The sequence below is a fragment of the Gorilla gorilla genome, chromosome 9 (genome assembly GCF_029281585.2).
Source record: "Gorilla gorilla gorilla isolate KB3781 chromosome 9, NHGRI_mGorGor1-v2.1_pri, whole genome shotgun sequence".
NCBI classification, from domain to species: Eukaryota; Metazoa; Chordata; class Mammalia; order Primates; family Hominidae; genus Gorilla; species Gorilla gorilla.
Genome location: NC_073233.2, coordinates 12,503,496 through 12,521,075, shown reverse-complemented (window position 1 = coordinate 12,521,075; position 17,580 = coordinate 12,503,496). Strand labels below are relative to the sequence as shown.

Sequence of the window (17,580 nt, the reverse complement as noted above, 5' to 3'; positions counted from 1 at the left end):
GACCTTTTCTTTTTTCTAATGTAGGCACGTAGTGCTAAAAATTCCTTTCAGCATTTCTTTAGCCATATCCCACCCATTTTTATATTTTATATTTTCATTTCCATTCAGTTCTGTTTTTTAAAAAAATTATTTTATGACTTTTTTGACCCATACTTTATTTAGAAGTCTATTATTTAATTTCTAATTATTTAGAGACTCTCTTGTTCTCCCTCTGTTATTGATTTCCAGTTTGATTCCAGTATTGTCAGGAACACAGTCTATGTAATTTCACTTTTTGGTAGTTCTATATCCTTACTGATATTCTGTCTTGTAGTTCTGTTTTTTTAATTTTTTTTATTATACTTTAAGTTCTAGGGTACATGTGCACAATGTGCAGGTTTGTTACATATGTATACATGTGCCATGTTGGTGTGCTGCACCCATTAACTCATCATTTACATTAGGTATATCTCCTAATGCTATCCCTCCCCCTTCCCCCCCACCCCACAACAAGCCCTGGTGTGTGATGTTCCCCTTCCTGTGTCCAGGTGTTCTCATTGTTCAATTCCCATCTATGAGTGAGAACATGCGGTGTTTGGTTTTTTTGTCCTTGCGATAGTTTGCTGAGAATGATGGTTTCCAGCTTCATCCATGTCCCTACAAAGGACATGAACTCGTCATTTTTTATGGCTGCATAGTATTCCATGTTGTATATGAGCCACATTTTCTTAATCCAGTCTATCATTGCTGGACATTTGGGTTGGTTCCAAGTCTTTGCTATTGTGAATAGTGCCGCAATAAACATACATGTGCATGTGTTTTTATAGCAGCATGATTTATAATCCTTTGGGTATATACCCAGTAATGGGATTGCTGGGTCAAATGGTATTTCTAGTTCAAGATCCCTGAGGAATCGCCACACTGACTTCCACAATGGTTGAACTAGTTTACAGTCCCACCAACAGTGTAAAAGTATTCCTATTTCTCCACATCCTCTCCAGCACTTGTTGTTTCCTGACTTTTTAATAATTGCCATTCTAACTGGTGTGAGATGATATCTCATTGTGGTTTTGATTTGCATTTCTCTGATGGCCAGTGATGATGAGCATTTTTTCATGTGTCTGTTGGCTGCATAAAAGTCTTCTTTTGAGAAGTGTCTGTTCATATCCTTTGCTCACTTTTTGATGGGGCTGTTTTTTTTTTTCTTGTAAATTTGTTTGAGTTCTTTGTATATTCTGGATATTAGCCCTTTGTCAGATGAGTAGGTTGCAAAAATTTTCTCCCATTCTGTAGGTTGCCTGTTCACTCTGATGGTAGTTTCTTTTGCTGTGCAGAAACTCTTTAGTTTAATGAGATCCCATTTGTCAATTTTGGCTTTTGTTGCCATTGCTTTTGGTGTTTTAGACATGAAGTCCTTGCCCATGCCTATGTCCTGAATGATATTGCCTAGGTTTTCTTCTAGGGTTTTTATGGTTTTAGGTCTAACATTTAAGTCTTTAATCCATCTTGAATTAATTTTTGTATAAGGTGTAAGGAAGGGATCCAGTTTCAGCTTTCTATATATGGCTAGCCAGTTTTCCCAGCACCATTTGTTAAACAGGGACTCCTTTCCCCATTTCTTGTTTTTCTCAGGTTTGTCAAAGATCAGGTAGTTGTAGATGTGTGGTATTATTTCTGAGGGTTCTGTTCTGTTCCATTGGTCTATCTCTCTGTTTTGGTGCCAGTACCATGCTGTTTTGGTTACTGTAGGCTTATAGTATAGTTTGAAGTCAGGTAGCATGATGCCTCCAGCTTTGTTCTTTTGGCTTAGGATTGAATTGGCAATGCGGGCTCTTTTTTGGTTCCATATGAACTTTAAAGTAGTTCTTGTGCCATGGTTTTCAGCCCCATCAGGTCCTTTAAGGACTTCTCTGCATTGATTATTCTAGTTAGCCATTCATCTAATCTTTTTTCAAGGTTTTTAACTTCTTTGCAATGGGTTTGAACTTCCTCCTTTAGCCTGGAGAAGTCTGATCATCTGAAGCCTTCTTCTCTCAACTCATCAAAGTCATTCTCCGTCCAGCTTTGTTCCATTGCTGGTGAGGAGCTGCGTTCCTTTGGAGGAGGAGAGGTGCTCTGATTTTTAAAATTTTGTTTTTCTGTTCTGTTTCTTCCCCATCTTTGTGGTTTTATCTACCTTTGATCTTTGATGATGGTGACATACAGATGGCGTTTTGGTGTGGATGTCCTTTCTGTTTGTTAGTTTAACAGTCAGGACCCTCAGCTGCAGGTCTGTTGGAGTTTGCTGGAGGTCCACTCCAGACCCTGTTTGCCTGGGTATCAGCAGCGGAGGCTGCAGAACAGTGAATATTGCTGAACAGCAAATGTTGCTGTCTGATCGTTCCTCTGGAGGTTTCGTCTCAGAGGGGTACCCGGCTGTGTGAGGTGTCAGTCTTCCCCTACTGGGGGGGTGCCTCCCATATAGGCTACTCAGGGGTCAGGGACCCACTTGAGGAGACAGTCTGTCCGTTCTCAGATCTCAAACTCCGTGCTGGGAGAACCACTACTCTCTTCAAAGCTGTCAGACAGCTTTGACAGACTTAAATGACAGACATTTAAGTCTGCAGAGGTTTCTGCTGCCTTTTGTTTGTCTATGCCCTGCCCCCAGAGGTGGAGTCTACAGAGGCAGGCAGGCCTCCTTGAGCTGTGGTGGGCTCCACCCAGTTCGAGCTTCCTGGCGGCTTTGTTTACCTACTCAAGCCTCAGCAATGGCGGGCGCCCCTCCCCCAGCCTCGCTGCCACCTTGCAGTTTGATCTCAGACTGCTGTGCTAGCAATAAGCAAGGCTCCATGGGTGTGGGACCCTCTGAGCCAGGCGCAGGATATGATCTCCTGGTGTGCCGTTTGCTAAGACCATTGGAGAAGCGCAGTATTAGGGTGGGAGTGACCCGATTTTCCAGGTGCCGTCTGTCACAGCTTTGCTTGGCTATGAAAGGGAATTCACTGACCCCTTGTGCTTCCCAGGTGAGGCGATGCCTCGCTCTGCTTCATCTCGAATTTGGTGTGCTGCACCCACTGTCTGACAAGCCCCAGTGAGAGGAACCCAGTACCTCAGTTGGAAATGCAGAAATCACCTGTCTTCTGCGTCGCTCACACTGGGAGCTGTAGACTGGAACTGTTCCTATTTGGCCATCTTGAAACCCTGTAGTTCTGTTATGAGTTGCTGAGATAGAACTTCAACTGCAAGGTGGCTTTTGAGTTCCCAAATTTTAATTGTGGATTTGTCTATTTCTCCCTTCATTTATTTCAGTTTTTGCTTCTGAAAATGTTTTGAGACTCTGTTGTTTGAAGCCTACATACTTGAGATTGTATCTTCATGGTGAATTGATTACTTTATCATTTTGTAATGTGTGACTTTATCACCAGTAATTTTCTTTGCCCTGTAGTCCACTTTCTCTGAAATATTAGCATTCTTGCTTTCTTTTTGGATAAATAGTTGCATGATACATTTTTTGCAAACTTGTATTTTCAGCCTACCTACGTCATTGAATTTGAAGTTAATTCTTGTAAATATCATATAGTTGGATCATGTTTTATTTTTCCACTTTGCCAATCTGTTTTTTAATTGGTGTATTTAGACCATTACAGTTATGGCAATTATTAATATGTTATGGTTTACCTGCCATTTTATTGTTTTCTCTTTGTTTCTTCTGTGTCTTATTCCTCTGTTTCTGTTTTCTTCCATTTCTGTGGGTTACTTGAATATTTTTAGGATTTCCTGTTGATTTATTTATAGCACCAGTCCCCACCCTTTTTTTGGCACCAGGGACCAGTTTTGTGGACAACAATTTTTCCACAGATAGGGGAAGGGCGGATGGTTTCAGGATGAAACTGTTTCACCTTAGATCATCAGGCATTAGATTCTCATAAAGAGCACGCAACCTAGGTCCCTCACATGCTCAGTTCTCAATAGGGTTCAGGCTCCTATGAGACTGTAATGTGTGGCAGATCTGACAGGAGGCAGAGCTCAGGTGGTAATGCTCGCTTGCCTGCCACCCACCTCCTTCTGTGCGGCCTGGTTCCTAACAGGCCACAGGACCCCTGATTTATAGTGTTTTTCAGTGTATTGCTTTGTATAATTTTCTTAGTGATTGCTTTGTGTATTAAAATATACATATGTGACTCATCATAGTCTGCTAGTATCGACATTTCACCACTTTTGTGGAAACTTTACTTTTATTTAAGTTCCTTTACTCTTTCCACTTTTAAATATCATTGTCTTTACTATCAGATGGTTTATAATTTGTTTTAATTATTGCATATATTATAAAGAACTGATGAGAAGAATTTACTCATATTTCTGCTCTTTCCATTGCTGTTTATTCTTCACTAATACCCCCAAAAGTCCTTTGGACAATTGCAGACACCTATATAACTTACACTCACCTCAGAATGTAGAATATTTTCATCAAAGAAATGTCCTCTGGTTCTTCCCACCCCAAAGACAATTGCTATTCTTATTTCTACAGTGTAGACTAGGTTTTATCTGTTGTAGAACCTCATATAAATGCAGTCCTACAGCATGTAGACTTTTGTATCTGGATTCCTTCACTTGACATAAAGATCTTGAGTTTAGTCTGTATTGTTGCATGTTTTAGTAGTTTGCTCATTTTAATTGCTGAATAATATTTCATGGTATGAATATATCACAATTGGTTTGTCCATTCTCCTGTTGGTGGACATTTCTTTTTTTTTTTTTTCTCAACTTTTGGTTATTATAAATAAAGCCACTATAACATTTGTGTATAAGACTTTTTGTGTTTTTTTTTTTTTAGTAAATATCTAACACTGGTATTCTACCCCCTTTTCCCCATTGTTGGATTCCTAGCTATTTCATTGCTCCAAAAGTTACAAGATGATTTGGGAAGAATTATTCTCCTCCCAACAATGTTGGAGTACTTTAATTAAATGCTCATAGAAGGTAAATTTACTTTTTTCTTCAGTTTTCTATTATGGTAAAATTTACATATCATAAAATTTACCATGTTGACCATTTTTTAATTGTATAGTTCAGTGAGATTAAGTACATCTATATTGTGCAACCATCACCACAATCCATTTCCAGAGCTCTTTTCATCTTATAAAACTAAAACTATACCTACTAAGCAATGACTCCCCATTCCCTTTCCCCTAAGCCCCTGGCAACCACCATTGTACTTTCCGTCTCAATGATTTTCACTACTGTAAGTAGCTCATGTAAGTGGAATTGTATGATTCCACTTGTCTTTTTGTGACTGGCTAATTTCACTTAGTACAATGTCTTCAAGGCTCATCCATATTGTTGCATATGTCAGAATTTCTGTCCCTTTTAAAGCTGAATAATATTCCATTGCAGGTATATATAATATTTTGCTTACCTATTCATCTGTCGATGGACACAGTTCCTTCTGTGTTTTAGCGATTATGGAAAATGCTGCTGTGAACATGGTTGTACAATTATCTTTTCAGGACTTGGCTTTCAGTTCTTTTGAATATATGCCTAGAAGTAGAATTGCTATATCATATGATAATTGTATTTTTAAGTTTTTGAGGAACCACTATTCTGCTTTCTACAGTGATTGTATCATTTTACATTCCCTCCAACAGTGCACTGGGCTCCAATGTCTGCAAATCCTGGCAAAAACTTACTTTCTGTTTTTAAATTTAAATTTTAGATTTTTTATGGTAGCCATCCTAATGGGTGTTAGGTGCGCATTGTGATTTTTGATTTGCATTTCCCTGATAATTAGTGACATTGAGCATCTTTTTACATGCTTATAAATTTTGCTTTGAATGGTGCACACATTTTAGTCAATCTTCATTTATTCTGTTCTTTTTTTCTTGAACTTATCTTCAGTGATTGACCCTGTAGGGTTGCTTCAAAATTACTCCTCCAAAATTATAGTTTCTGAGGAATTAATGAGTGTTTTCATACTGAGTCAGAACACTTTGACATGTTCACTTGAGGACTTTTGTCTTTTCTGCTTATCAACTACTTAGTCTTTCTAAGCCTCCATTTTCTCATCTGCAAAATGGATACATAATAATGGTGCCTTTTCTCATTGGGTTGTTCTGATAATTAAATAAGATAATTTATGTTAAAAACTTAACAAAGTGACAGGGATATCGATCAACAAAAGTTAGCTGTTATTATGTTATTTTATTGCTGAGATTTCTGTCATTGCTCTATGCTGTGTCTTCTAATACTTTATGCGCTTTCTGTCTGGAGCTACTAATTATCCCTAGAGTTATTAGTGTTCCCTGTTGGCACTAGGGGAAGTGTTTTTGTATGTCCTTTTGCTCATTGACCCCAGGCTTAATGATCCCAGGGGTGACTCCGACACCTGCCTCCAGAAGAAGGAAGCATGTAGCTTCTCAGTGTGCAGATATAAGGGTCCTGTACCGGGCAGGAACAGTGACATCTCCTCATGCCACCAGCTTTCTCTTTTCTTTTCATTCTTCTTTCCTCAGAATAAGCAAAGTGAGTTTTTTTTTCAGCTCTTCCCTACCATTTTCTCAATCCTTCAGCTGATATTGTGATACAGTAGGTGAGTTTAAGAGCATTGGTGGTGGCACAGGGAGGGATTGGCAGGTGTGTGTGTGTGTGTGTGTGAGAGAGAGAGAGAGAGAGTGTGTGTGTTTGTGTATTTAGGGGTATCTGTAAAGGACAAAGGCTGCAGTTGTGAAGAAGGAAATGGGTATGTGGGAGAAAGATAAGGGGTCAGTGAGACAAAGGATGAGAGAGGGATTGCAGCATGACAGAGCATAGAGTGGGGAGTGTGGGCATTGGGAGATACATCAGTGGGTTTATGTGGTAAACAGTGATGAGAGATAGGAATAGGAACGCAGAGAGGGGCAAGGAAAAGCACCAGGAGCACATGAGAAAGAGAAAACTTCCTGTTTAAGGGTTTCAGGGCAGTTTTTAGAGCCATCAGAATCAGACTGTACCAGGGAAGGGTATATTAGTGGGTGCTATTCATGAAAATGGCTTGGGTTTTTATCAACACCTTGTTTTGGGGAAACAAGCAAAGCTACTGGAGAAAGATTAATTCACTAATTCCATGGCTTATTTTTTTCAAATATTTCCTAAGAACCTACAATGTGTCAGGCTCTGTACTTAGTGCTATGAGCTCCTCAGTCCCAAAGTCTTAAGGAAACTTTCTTTTGGTAATCTGGGTGTCAGTTGTGTCTAAACTTGAAAAATCCTCTTTCTTCTGTTTTTTGTTTTTGTTTTTTTTTTAGTTTTTTGTTTTGTTTTGTTTTGTTTTGTCCTGCATCTTGTAGAACAGATATAGACATTGGGAAGGAAGAGGTGGTGCTTTGGGGCTGGGGTTCTCCACATTTTTGCTACTACATCACAAGAACATAGAAGATATTTACACATGATACATCACCATATGCTTACTCAAGCTTGGCAAAATACCCAAAATGTTTATAGATAGTAAAACAAATGGATAGGTGGGAATTTTTCTCAAGATGTTTATTCATTACAAAAGTAAATCATGCTGGTTGCCAGAGGCTTGAGGTTCAGGGGTGATTAGAGAGATGTTGGTCAAATGAAAAAACAACACAATTAGGAGGAATACGTTTAAAAAATCTATTGAACATCATGCTGACTATAGTTAATAACAATATATTATATACTTGAAAATTGCTAAGAGAGTAGATTTTAAATGTTTTAACAACAAAAAATAAATATGTGAGGTAATAAGCATGAATTGGCTTGATTTAGCCATTCCACGATGTATACATTTATCAAAACATCATGTTGTACAACATAAATGTATACCATTTTTATTTGTCAGCTAAAAAATAAGTAATTAAAAAACCGTGAGTTACTGTTAAGGGTTGTCTGAATTAAGGGAATTTTAGTGCCTCTGCATCGTGGATAGCACTGGCTTTAGATTATGAAAACATCTTACATGCTAGCTTTAAGTGCACATGGGCAAGAGTGAGCTTATTAAAGGTATAAATCTGAATTTTCCCCAACATATTAGAAGGGTAAATAATTTATAAATTTTGAGACCTTATATGTTATTAGAAACAAATTTCTTATGATACTTATTATAACAAAGCCTGCAATATATTGTGCTACAAACAGAGACCAGTCTTACAAGCAGAGGGCAGTGGGGTAGTGAGGTTTGCAGCTGTTTTATCCATTAGGGACATGGCTTTAGTGTACAGAGACTGTGCATTTTGAAGAACCTAAGACTTGTGAAAAATACTTGACATCTAAAATGCACATAACAAGGAAAATGGCAAAGTGAAATTAATACTTGTAGAAATAAATATCTAGATAATACAACTCGGCAAAAAGGTAACTCAACTCCTGTATAGTTACCTAAAAATTGTATCACATGTGGTTTGTGAACACATTTGAATACATTGTTATGATGGAAGGAGAGTCTTCTGAATTGAGATTGCATAAAGACATAAAAGACCTTTATATAACCCCCTAAAGAGGAAACAGTTATTACCAAAAAATAGAGCTGGTTAGGAAGTCTGGTCAGGAGCTGCGGAGAAGTGGGCTCCATTTCGCCTTTAAAGTGTGGACCAAATCTTCTCTGTAATTCCCACTTCCAAATCTCCTCAGTTTTGCAGTTGAAGCTGACTCCCATTGTTCTGCGATGTTCCTGAGGCTTCTGTAAATGATGGAGATAATTTCTCTTTGTGTTGAGACAGGTGGGTGTTTTTCAGAGCATTTACAGGAAGACTGCCAGGTAGTCCTCACCCAAGCTAAGTCCATCAGTAGTGGATATGCCTGGTGCACTACCCAAAGCCCTTGGGTCTGGTTTTTGAGACACCAGGTTTATCTGAGAGATCTGGTCTCAGGCTATTTTCCTTTCATTGGGCACTTCCTTCATTCCTCTTCCTCCTCTTTCTTCCTGAGAAAGGAGTTTCCTTTGGTCATATTTGGATGAAGAATAAGACTTTAATGTTGCTAAATATTCATTAAGGTGTTTTGCCTACTGGAAAAAATACAAGAGAATGATGGCCAAACAGAGGTAATAATGATGATGATGATGATGATATAAACAAGAATAATAACCTACTTTTCTGAGCACTCATACAAACTTATTTAATCCCCACAATTACCACATGAAGTTTTTTTTTGGTATCCACATCTTACAAATAAAAAAACTGAGGCATGCAGAAGTAAAGTGACTTGCCCAAGATCTAGTTAGTTAGGGAAGAACTGGGAAATGAATGCAGAAAGTCTGGCTCCGGAACTTAATATCTACACCTTCTTTGTTGTGTTCTTTCCCAGCTAGCTTGGCTCCTGCTCCATCTCTACTATTCTGGCTCTTTTTTTTCTCGCTCAGCTGGATGTTCTCTTGGGAGCTCTGGGAAGTACTTCTGGGAGACGTTGGATATTCCTCTTTTTGCCTGTGAGTTTCCTTTCTTCTCACCCTTAACTCTTTCCTAAATGAGGCTCGAATGCTCCAAAGGTGCTTGACAGAGAAGCAGCAGGGCTTTGATGGAGCTCTAAGACACCACTGAATAAAATAAAAGTCCTTCTTTCCATGGGCAGTAACCTCCTTTCCAGGACCTCATTAACAGCCATCTAGGCCTCATTGCCCCTCTCTCCACCCTGCCTTTGGTACTCACTGTTGGAGTAATAAAACATCACAGAGTCGTAAGCAGAGAGCAGACTTGTTTTGATGAGGACGTATATCAGGTGTCTTACTGTTTTACTGAGAAGGAGTGTGTTAATAATTGGAGGGGTTGGGAAAGTTGTGAGAAAATAAATGTCCAATAAATTTCCTCCTAAGGAAAATGAATTTGTTTTTTTGCTGGGGCTTTTGCTTGTATAAATTTGAGTTCAATACTTTAAAATAGAGCCAGAGCAATGCTACTAATGACTTCTTCTCTGTGCTCATTCCAGCAAAGCTCAGCCTCTCTTCTAAGTAGAAGTTGAACATACATATATACACACGCACATATATATATACATATATGTGTACATATAATCTGTATTTTATATATATACATATATATATATATATTTTTTTTTTTTAAAGAGACAGAGTCTTGCTCCATCACCTAGGCTGGAGAGCAGTGGTGCCATCATAGCTCATTCACTGCAGCCCCAAACTCCTGGGCTCAAGAGATCCTCCTGCCTCCGCCTCCAAGTAGCTGGGACTACAGGTGCGTGCCACCATTCCCGGCTAATTTTTAAATTGTTTTGTAGCAACAGGGTCTTGTTATGTTACCTAGGCAGGTCTTGAATACCTGGCCTCAAGCGATCCTCCCATCTTGGCCTCCCAAACTTCTGGGATTATAGGCATGAGACACTGTGCCTGGCCCAAATATTTAAAATATACTGACTTGAATGCTGTCAAATTATTAGCCTGCCTGTGGCCTTTACTTGTCTGGATCTGGCTCTATTCCCTTCCTTGTACCCATCTGGAGTCCCATTGCTCCCTCCCCACAGCCCACTGTGCTCTGAGAAAGTTCATTTGCATAGAGGCAGAGGGATGGACTAATAAACTGAGGATTTTATTCCTTTGCATCTCTTCTTTGGGGCCCTCTGAATACCATTATCAGAAGATCAGTCTAGTGTTTATTTGGTACCTTTATAGTTCTGATTCTCTCTTTACTGTCTCTGTGGTCCCTTTTCTTCATGTTCCCTTCTAGATTCTTAATCATACACTCTTTCCCTAGTCCTAATAGCTGACAGATAGTTCAGAACTTCAGAATGAAACGAATATTACCTGAGTGGCAGGAAAGCCAAGAAGGGCTCTATACTTAATCCTTCTTGGCAGCAGGGAAACATGGTTCCTTCTGAGGGTTGGGGAACAGTGGGGTGGGAAGAAGGGCAGTATTAGTGGAGTCAGCAGGGTTTACAGGTGGGCAATATATTGATTTCTTTTGCTCAGAATCGTTTTCCTGGGGGGCTTCTACAGATAAGGAAGCCCAGACATAACCAAGAGGCTCCTGTATAGAAATATTTGAGGAGGAGCATGAGAAGTCCATGAGGAGCTGGTGATGAAAATTGCCTGTCTCAGTTTCATTGGCTGCCCCATTGCTCACTGCATTAGGGAAGATATGAATCTGGATCAGAGTGGAGAAATGTACCCCTCTAGGCTTCCTCTGGATTCCCACTTGATACTGTACTCCCTTGCACAAGGGGCCAGAGGTGCAAGTGTCCTGTGAAATGTTCAAGGCAATAACCAGATAAACTTAATAGGATTAAATATAACCCAGTTAAAATATAGTTTAGTTAATAGTTTTTTAGGAAGGAGATATATTGCTATGAACACAGACCATTACAAAGTGGTATGTCTTGAGGACTTATTTTAAGGTTAAAATTTTGTTAAACAGAAGTAGAAGGGGAGGGAAATTAAAGGTAAATGCAGAACAAAATCTTGGGGAAAGGGACAAGTACAACACAGGTAGGTGGAAAATGCTGCTTGTGTGGAAATAGTAGAATGAGGTCAGAAAGGGAGAGTGAGGCCAAACTCTGGGGGCAGGGTGGTTGCAGGAAGGTGCTGCCACTTCTGTTCATACTTGAAGCATTATTGCCACAGAAGCTCTATCTGCAAAGGAAGCACTATGGGCCAGAAGCCATTCCTACACCAAGTGAACATTCTCTGGGAGTACTTGCCGCTGGAGAGTCCAGCAATTTAGAAATCCATGCTGTCTTTTATGATATTTATACATATTCAGGAGTGCTTTCTGTTTCTATCACTTTCAGTAGACTCATCAGCTTCTAAGTCATTATAGAGAGGACCATAAAGTGCATCATGAGTCACACCAATGTTACCATCTTCCATCCTGCAGTTTTTGTCCTTCTTGGCATCCCTGGGTTGGAGGCTTATCACATTTGGCTGTCAATACCTCTTTGCCTCATTTACATCACTGCAGTCCTGGGAAACAGCATCCTGATAGTGGTTATTGTCATGGAACGTAACCTTCATGAGCCCATGTTCTTCCTCTCAATGCTGGCCGTCACGGACATCCTGCTGTCTACCACCACTGTGCCCAAGGCCCTAGCCATCTTTTGGCTTCAAGCACATAACATTGCTTTTGATGCCTGTGTCACCCAAGTCTTCTTTGTCCATATGATGTTTGTGGGGGAGTCAGCTATCCTGTTAGCCATGGCCTTTGATCGCTTTGTGGCCATTTGTGCCCCACTGAGATATACAACAGTGCTAACATGGCCTGTTGTGGGAAGGATTGCTCTGGCCGTCATCACCCGAAGCTTCTGCATCATCTTCCCAGTCATATTCTTGCTGAAGCGGCTGCCCTTCTGCTGAACCAACATTGTTCCTCACTCCTACTGTGAGCATATTGGAGTGGCTCGTTTAGCCTGTGCTGACATCACTGTTAACATTTGGTATGGCTTCTCAGTGCCCATTGTCATGGTCATCTTGGATGTTATCCTCATCGCTGTGTCTTACTCACTGATCCTCCGAGCAGTGTTTCGTTTGCCCTCCCAGGATGCTCGGCACAAGGCCCTCAGCACTTGTGGCTCCCACCTCTGTGTCATCCTTATGTTTTATGTTCCATCCTTCTTTACCTTGTTGACCCACCGTTTTGGGTGTAATATTCCTCAACATGTCCATATCTTGCTGGCCAATCTTTATGTGGCAGTGCCACCAGTGCTGAACCCCATTGTCTATGGTGTGAAGACTAAGCAGATACGTGAGGGTGTAGCCCACCGGTTCTTTGACATCAAGACTTGGTGCTGTACCTCCCCTCTGGGCTCATGAATCTTCATGTCCAGCTCCTTCAAGGAAGCTAGATGTGAAATACAGAGATTTCCTGGACTGAGAAGGCTTTTCTTCCTCTTCTTTCTATTTCATCTTCCGCCCCCAACTTTTCTTTCTTTTCTCATAATTCTTCCTCCTTCTCTTGTTTGTTTTCTCTAACCTCTTTACATATTCCTCCCTACAACCCAGAAATAATAACTAAGTGTACATGCCTCTGATATGAGGCTTTGGTACCCTCAGTAGACTAGATAGACGCCAGAAGCGCAGGGATCTGAACACCACATGAAATGAGGTTATAAAGAAGTGGATAAAAATAATTTTATATTTACCATTTTAAGGAGTTTTAATTTTTAAAAAAAATCCCAAATGTGCATTGATTCTTTGTACAGAATCAAGTGGCCTGCCACCCACTACCACAATGGCAGGTGAGTTTGAGGAACAGCCATGCATGACCTTTGGTCATCTGGAAAAACTTCCTTTCCTTCAAATTTTAGTTCAAGAAAAGTTGAGTCTTTTCTAATTTCTCCAGGCAAGCCAAGGGTCCTATCTTTGCATGTCTAGTGTATCTTGTACAAATCTCCAAATGTGCATAATAAATTGTAATGTAATGAGTTGTTCATTTATTTGTACCCTCAATTGACTGCAAACTCCTTGAAATCAGAAGAGTGTATATTATTCATATTTGTATCCCCAATGCATTACAAAATGCCTGACACATACTACATTTTTGGAAAATGAATGGGAGCGCAATTATCTCCTTGAGGTCAGAACAGGCATCTCTATGGTACACTGAAATGACCAGCTAAATTATTTCACAAAACCAGTGATTAGTAAATCAGCTCCTCATGAAGGCAGTTTGGCATAATTGAGCCAAATCAACTGCTGATTTGCAGTACTTCTCTCTGCTGTAACTCAGGGACCAGCGAAAAGACAAAGTAGGAGGAAACAGGGTACTCTTGATTCTCTCTTATATCTAGTTTTTGACCAGACCCAGAATTAGGAATTATAGTACATTGTTTATGGCCAGATTGGCAAAATTGGAGTACTCTCTTGGGATTCACAGTCTCAACCCTTATTCTTTCATGCTTTTCCAGAAAAGGTCATGTACACTCATTTCTTTAGCCACCACCAACACCAATGAGTCCCATATCCCTGTCTCTAGTCTAAAACTCTCTTTTGAGTGTTAGACACATAAATCCACCTATTAACTGGTTATTCTTCCTAGGATGTAGAACTCCCACTCCACTTTTCTTCCTACATTTCATTTCTTGGGAACTAGATTATGATGATCCCATCAACTTCACTGAGCTGGAAACCCTATAGTCTTTTTCAGCTTTCTCCTCTTAGGGCTGATACTCAAAAAGTTATTGGTTGATATTTATATTGATTGTACCACTAAATAAGTATATGGATAGTATTTGGACTCATATCAGGACTCCAGTCTTGTCATCATCATTTTCTAGCTGTGCGAACTTGGCCAGTTTGTTTAACATTTTTGGTCCTCAATTTTTAAATCTATAAAATGGGTACCTTATAGGTTACCTTCACAGGGTTATTTAGAAGATTAAATGAAATAAACCTTATGACTATACTTAACATAATCTTTAGCTCATAGTTTCTGATAAATATTTTGTTAATACTTACTAGTATTGTTAGTCTTTTCAACACTGCCTATACAAATTACTTATGACTTTTCTCATCTTTCACGTCAGATATTGCATTACTTTCTTAGCTGAGATCAATGTTTTCAATGTTTTACACATTAGCCTAAACTATGAAATGACTCTACATTAAATTTTCTAAAAGACAGAGCTTATCAAGGCACTTTCTGTCAAATACTTTGGAGGGTTTTACATTAATTACAGAGTTTTCCATAGAATATTCTGTAGCAGTAGATATCAGATATAAATAAATGTTTTATTAAAAAGTTCCATGGTCAAATAATTGTGGAAAATGCTGATATTCTGTGAGTCAGCACATGGCTGTCCAAGAGAAAGTTAGAGTCAGCAGTGTTCCCCACACTTCTGTGATCGTAGATATCTATATCAATGTCCACATAATTTTGGCATAATTTTGATAAGCATATAAATTTACATCTGTAAAATAAACTAGTGTTCCATTAGACATAGTTTGGAAATCACAGGACTACATAGTAAGTTCTAAGCTAAGCATTAATTTAATAATCTTGTCCTAACTTATTTTCCATCTCTATCACAAAACATACTATATAATAACACAAAATATTAACATGATAATATTAATGATAACAATATTACAATAACAGCTAATGTTTATTTTATTTTTAAAAAAATTAAATCACCTTAAGTATTTATATTTTGACAAACGATCCAATTATACTCTTTTATTTATTTACTTTTTGAGACAGAGTCTTGCTCTGTCACTGAGGCTGGAGTGCAGTGGTGCGATCTCGGCTCACTGCAACCTTTACCTCCCAGGTTAAGCAATTCTCATGCCTCAGCCTCCCAGGTAGCTGGGACTACAGGCACCCATCACCATGTCTGGCTAAGTTTTTGTATTTTTAATAGAGATGGGTTTCACCATGTTGCCCAGGGTGGTCTTGAAATCCTGAGCTCAGGCAATCTACCCGCCTTGGCCTCCCAAAGTGCTAGGATTACAGGCGTGAGCCACCGAGACTGGCCCAATTATACTTTTAGTTATTTTAAAATGTGCAATTAAATTATTACTGACTATAGTCACCCTGTTTTGCTAGCAGATACTAGGTCTTATTCATTCATTCTATTTTTTTTTTTGTACCCGTTAACTATCCCCACTATCCTTCCCAGCCTCTGGTAACCATCCTTCTCTCTATCTTCATGAGTTCAATTGTTTTAATTTTTAGCTCGCACATGAGAACATGCTAAGTTTGTCCTTCTGTGGCGGGCTTATTTCACTTAACATAACGAACTCCAGTTTCATCCATGCTATTGCGAATGACAGGATCTCATTTTTTTATGGCTTACTAGTACTCCATTGTGTATATGTACCACATTTCCTTTATCCATTCACCTGTTGATGGACACTTAGGTTGCTTCCAAATCTTGGCTATTGTGAATAGGGCTGCAGATACGGGAGTGCAGATATCTCTTCGATATACTGATTTTCTTTCTTTTGGGTATATATAGGAGTGGGATTGCTGGATCATATAGTAGCTCTATTTTCAGTTTTTTGAGGAATCTCCAAACTGTTCTCCATAGTGGTTGTACTAATTTACGTCCCTGCCAACAGTGTATGAGGGTTCTCTTTTCTCCACATTGTCTCCAGTATTTGATGTTGCCTGTCTTGGATAAAAGCCATTTTAACTGGGGTGAAATGTTATCTCATTGTAGTTTTGATTTGCATTTCTCTGATGATCAATAATGTTGAGCACCTTTTCATATACTTGTTTGCCATTGGTATGTTTTCTTTTGAGAAATGTCTATTCAGATATTTTGCCCATTTTTTGGTCACATTATTAGATTTTTTAATGGAGTTGTTTGAGCTTCTTATATGTTTTAGTTACTAATCCCTCATCAGATACATAGTTTGCAAATATTTTCTCTTATTCTTTGGGTTGTCTCTTCACTTTGTTGTTTTCTTTGCTGTGCAGAAGCTTTTTAACTTGAGGTGATCTCATTCGTCCATTTTTGCTTTGGTTGCTTGGGCTTTTGGAATAAAACTCAAGAAATCTTTGCCTACTCTCATATCCTGGAAAGTTTTCCCATTGTTTGCTTTTAGTAGTTTTATAGTTTGAGGTCTTCGATTTAAGTCTTTAATCCATTTTGATTTGAATTTTGTTTATGGCAAGAGATAGGCGTCTAGTTTCATTCTTCTGTATATGGATATCCAGTTTTCCCAGCACTATTTTCTATTGAAGAGAATGTCCTTTCCCCAGTGTATGTTTTTGGCAACTTTGTTGAACGTGAGTTCACTGTAGATGTATGGATTTGTTTCTGGGTTCTTTATTCTGTTCCATTGCTCCAAGTATCTGTTTTTATGCCAGTGCCATGCTGTTTTGGTTACTACAGCTCTGTAGTATAATTTAAAGTCAGGTAATATGATTCCTCCAGTTTTGTTCTCTTTGCTCAGTACAGCTTTGGCTATTCTGGATCTTTTGTGGTTCCATAGAAATTTTTTTTTCTATTTCTGTGAATAATGTCATTGGTATTTTGATAGAGATTGCATTGAATTGGTAGATTGTTTTGGGTAGTATGAACATTTTAACAATAGTGATTCTTCCAATCCATGAACATGGAATATCCTTCCATTTTTTGGTGTGCCCTCTTCAATTTCTGTCATCAATGTTTTATAGTTTTCATTGTAGAGCTCCTCTAATTCTTTGGTTAATTCCTAGGTATTGTATTTTATCTGTAGCTATTATAAATGACATTGCTTTCCTGATTTTTCCTTGAGATTGTTTACTGGAGGCATATAGAAATGCTACTGATTATTGTATGTCAATATTGTATCCTGCACCTTTACTGAATTGTTTATCAGTTTGAATAATTTTTCTGTGGAATCTTTAGGTTTTTCCAAATATAAAATCATATCGTATATCTGCAAACAAGGATAATTTGACTTCTTTTTTTTCCAGTGTAGATGCCCTTCGTTTTTTTCTCTTATATGATTACTCTTGCTAGGATTCCCAGTATTACGTTGAATAACACTAGAGAAAGTGAGTATTCTTGTCATGTTACAGATCTTAGAAGAAAGGCTTTTAGTTTTTCCCCATTCAGTATAATATTAGCTGTAAGTCCATTGTATACAGCATGAGCTATGTTCCTTTTATCCCCAGTTTTTTGAGGGTTTTTATCATGAAGAGATGTTGAATTTTATCAAATACTTTTTTTTAGCATCAATTGAAATGATTA

The 17,580-nt window shown here is 38.7% G+C and overlaps 1 protein-coding gene across 1 annotated transcript; it reads left to right on the top strand.

Moving 5' to 3' along the window:
• The first annotated feature begins 11,743 nt into the window (after nucleotides 1–11,743).
• OR52B2 (olfactory receptor family 52 subfamily B member 2) lies at nucleotides 11,744–12,712 on the top strand. The gene is given in 1 exon segment (XM_019036139.3): nucleotides 11,744–12,712. A coding segment is annotated over 1 exon segment (969 nt).
• Nucleotides 12,713–17,580: the final 4,868 nt, after the last annotated feature.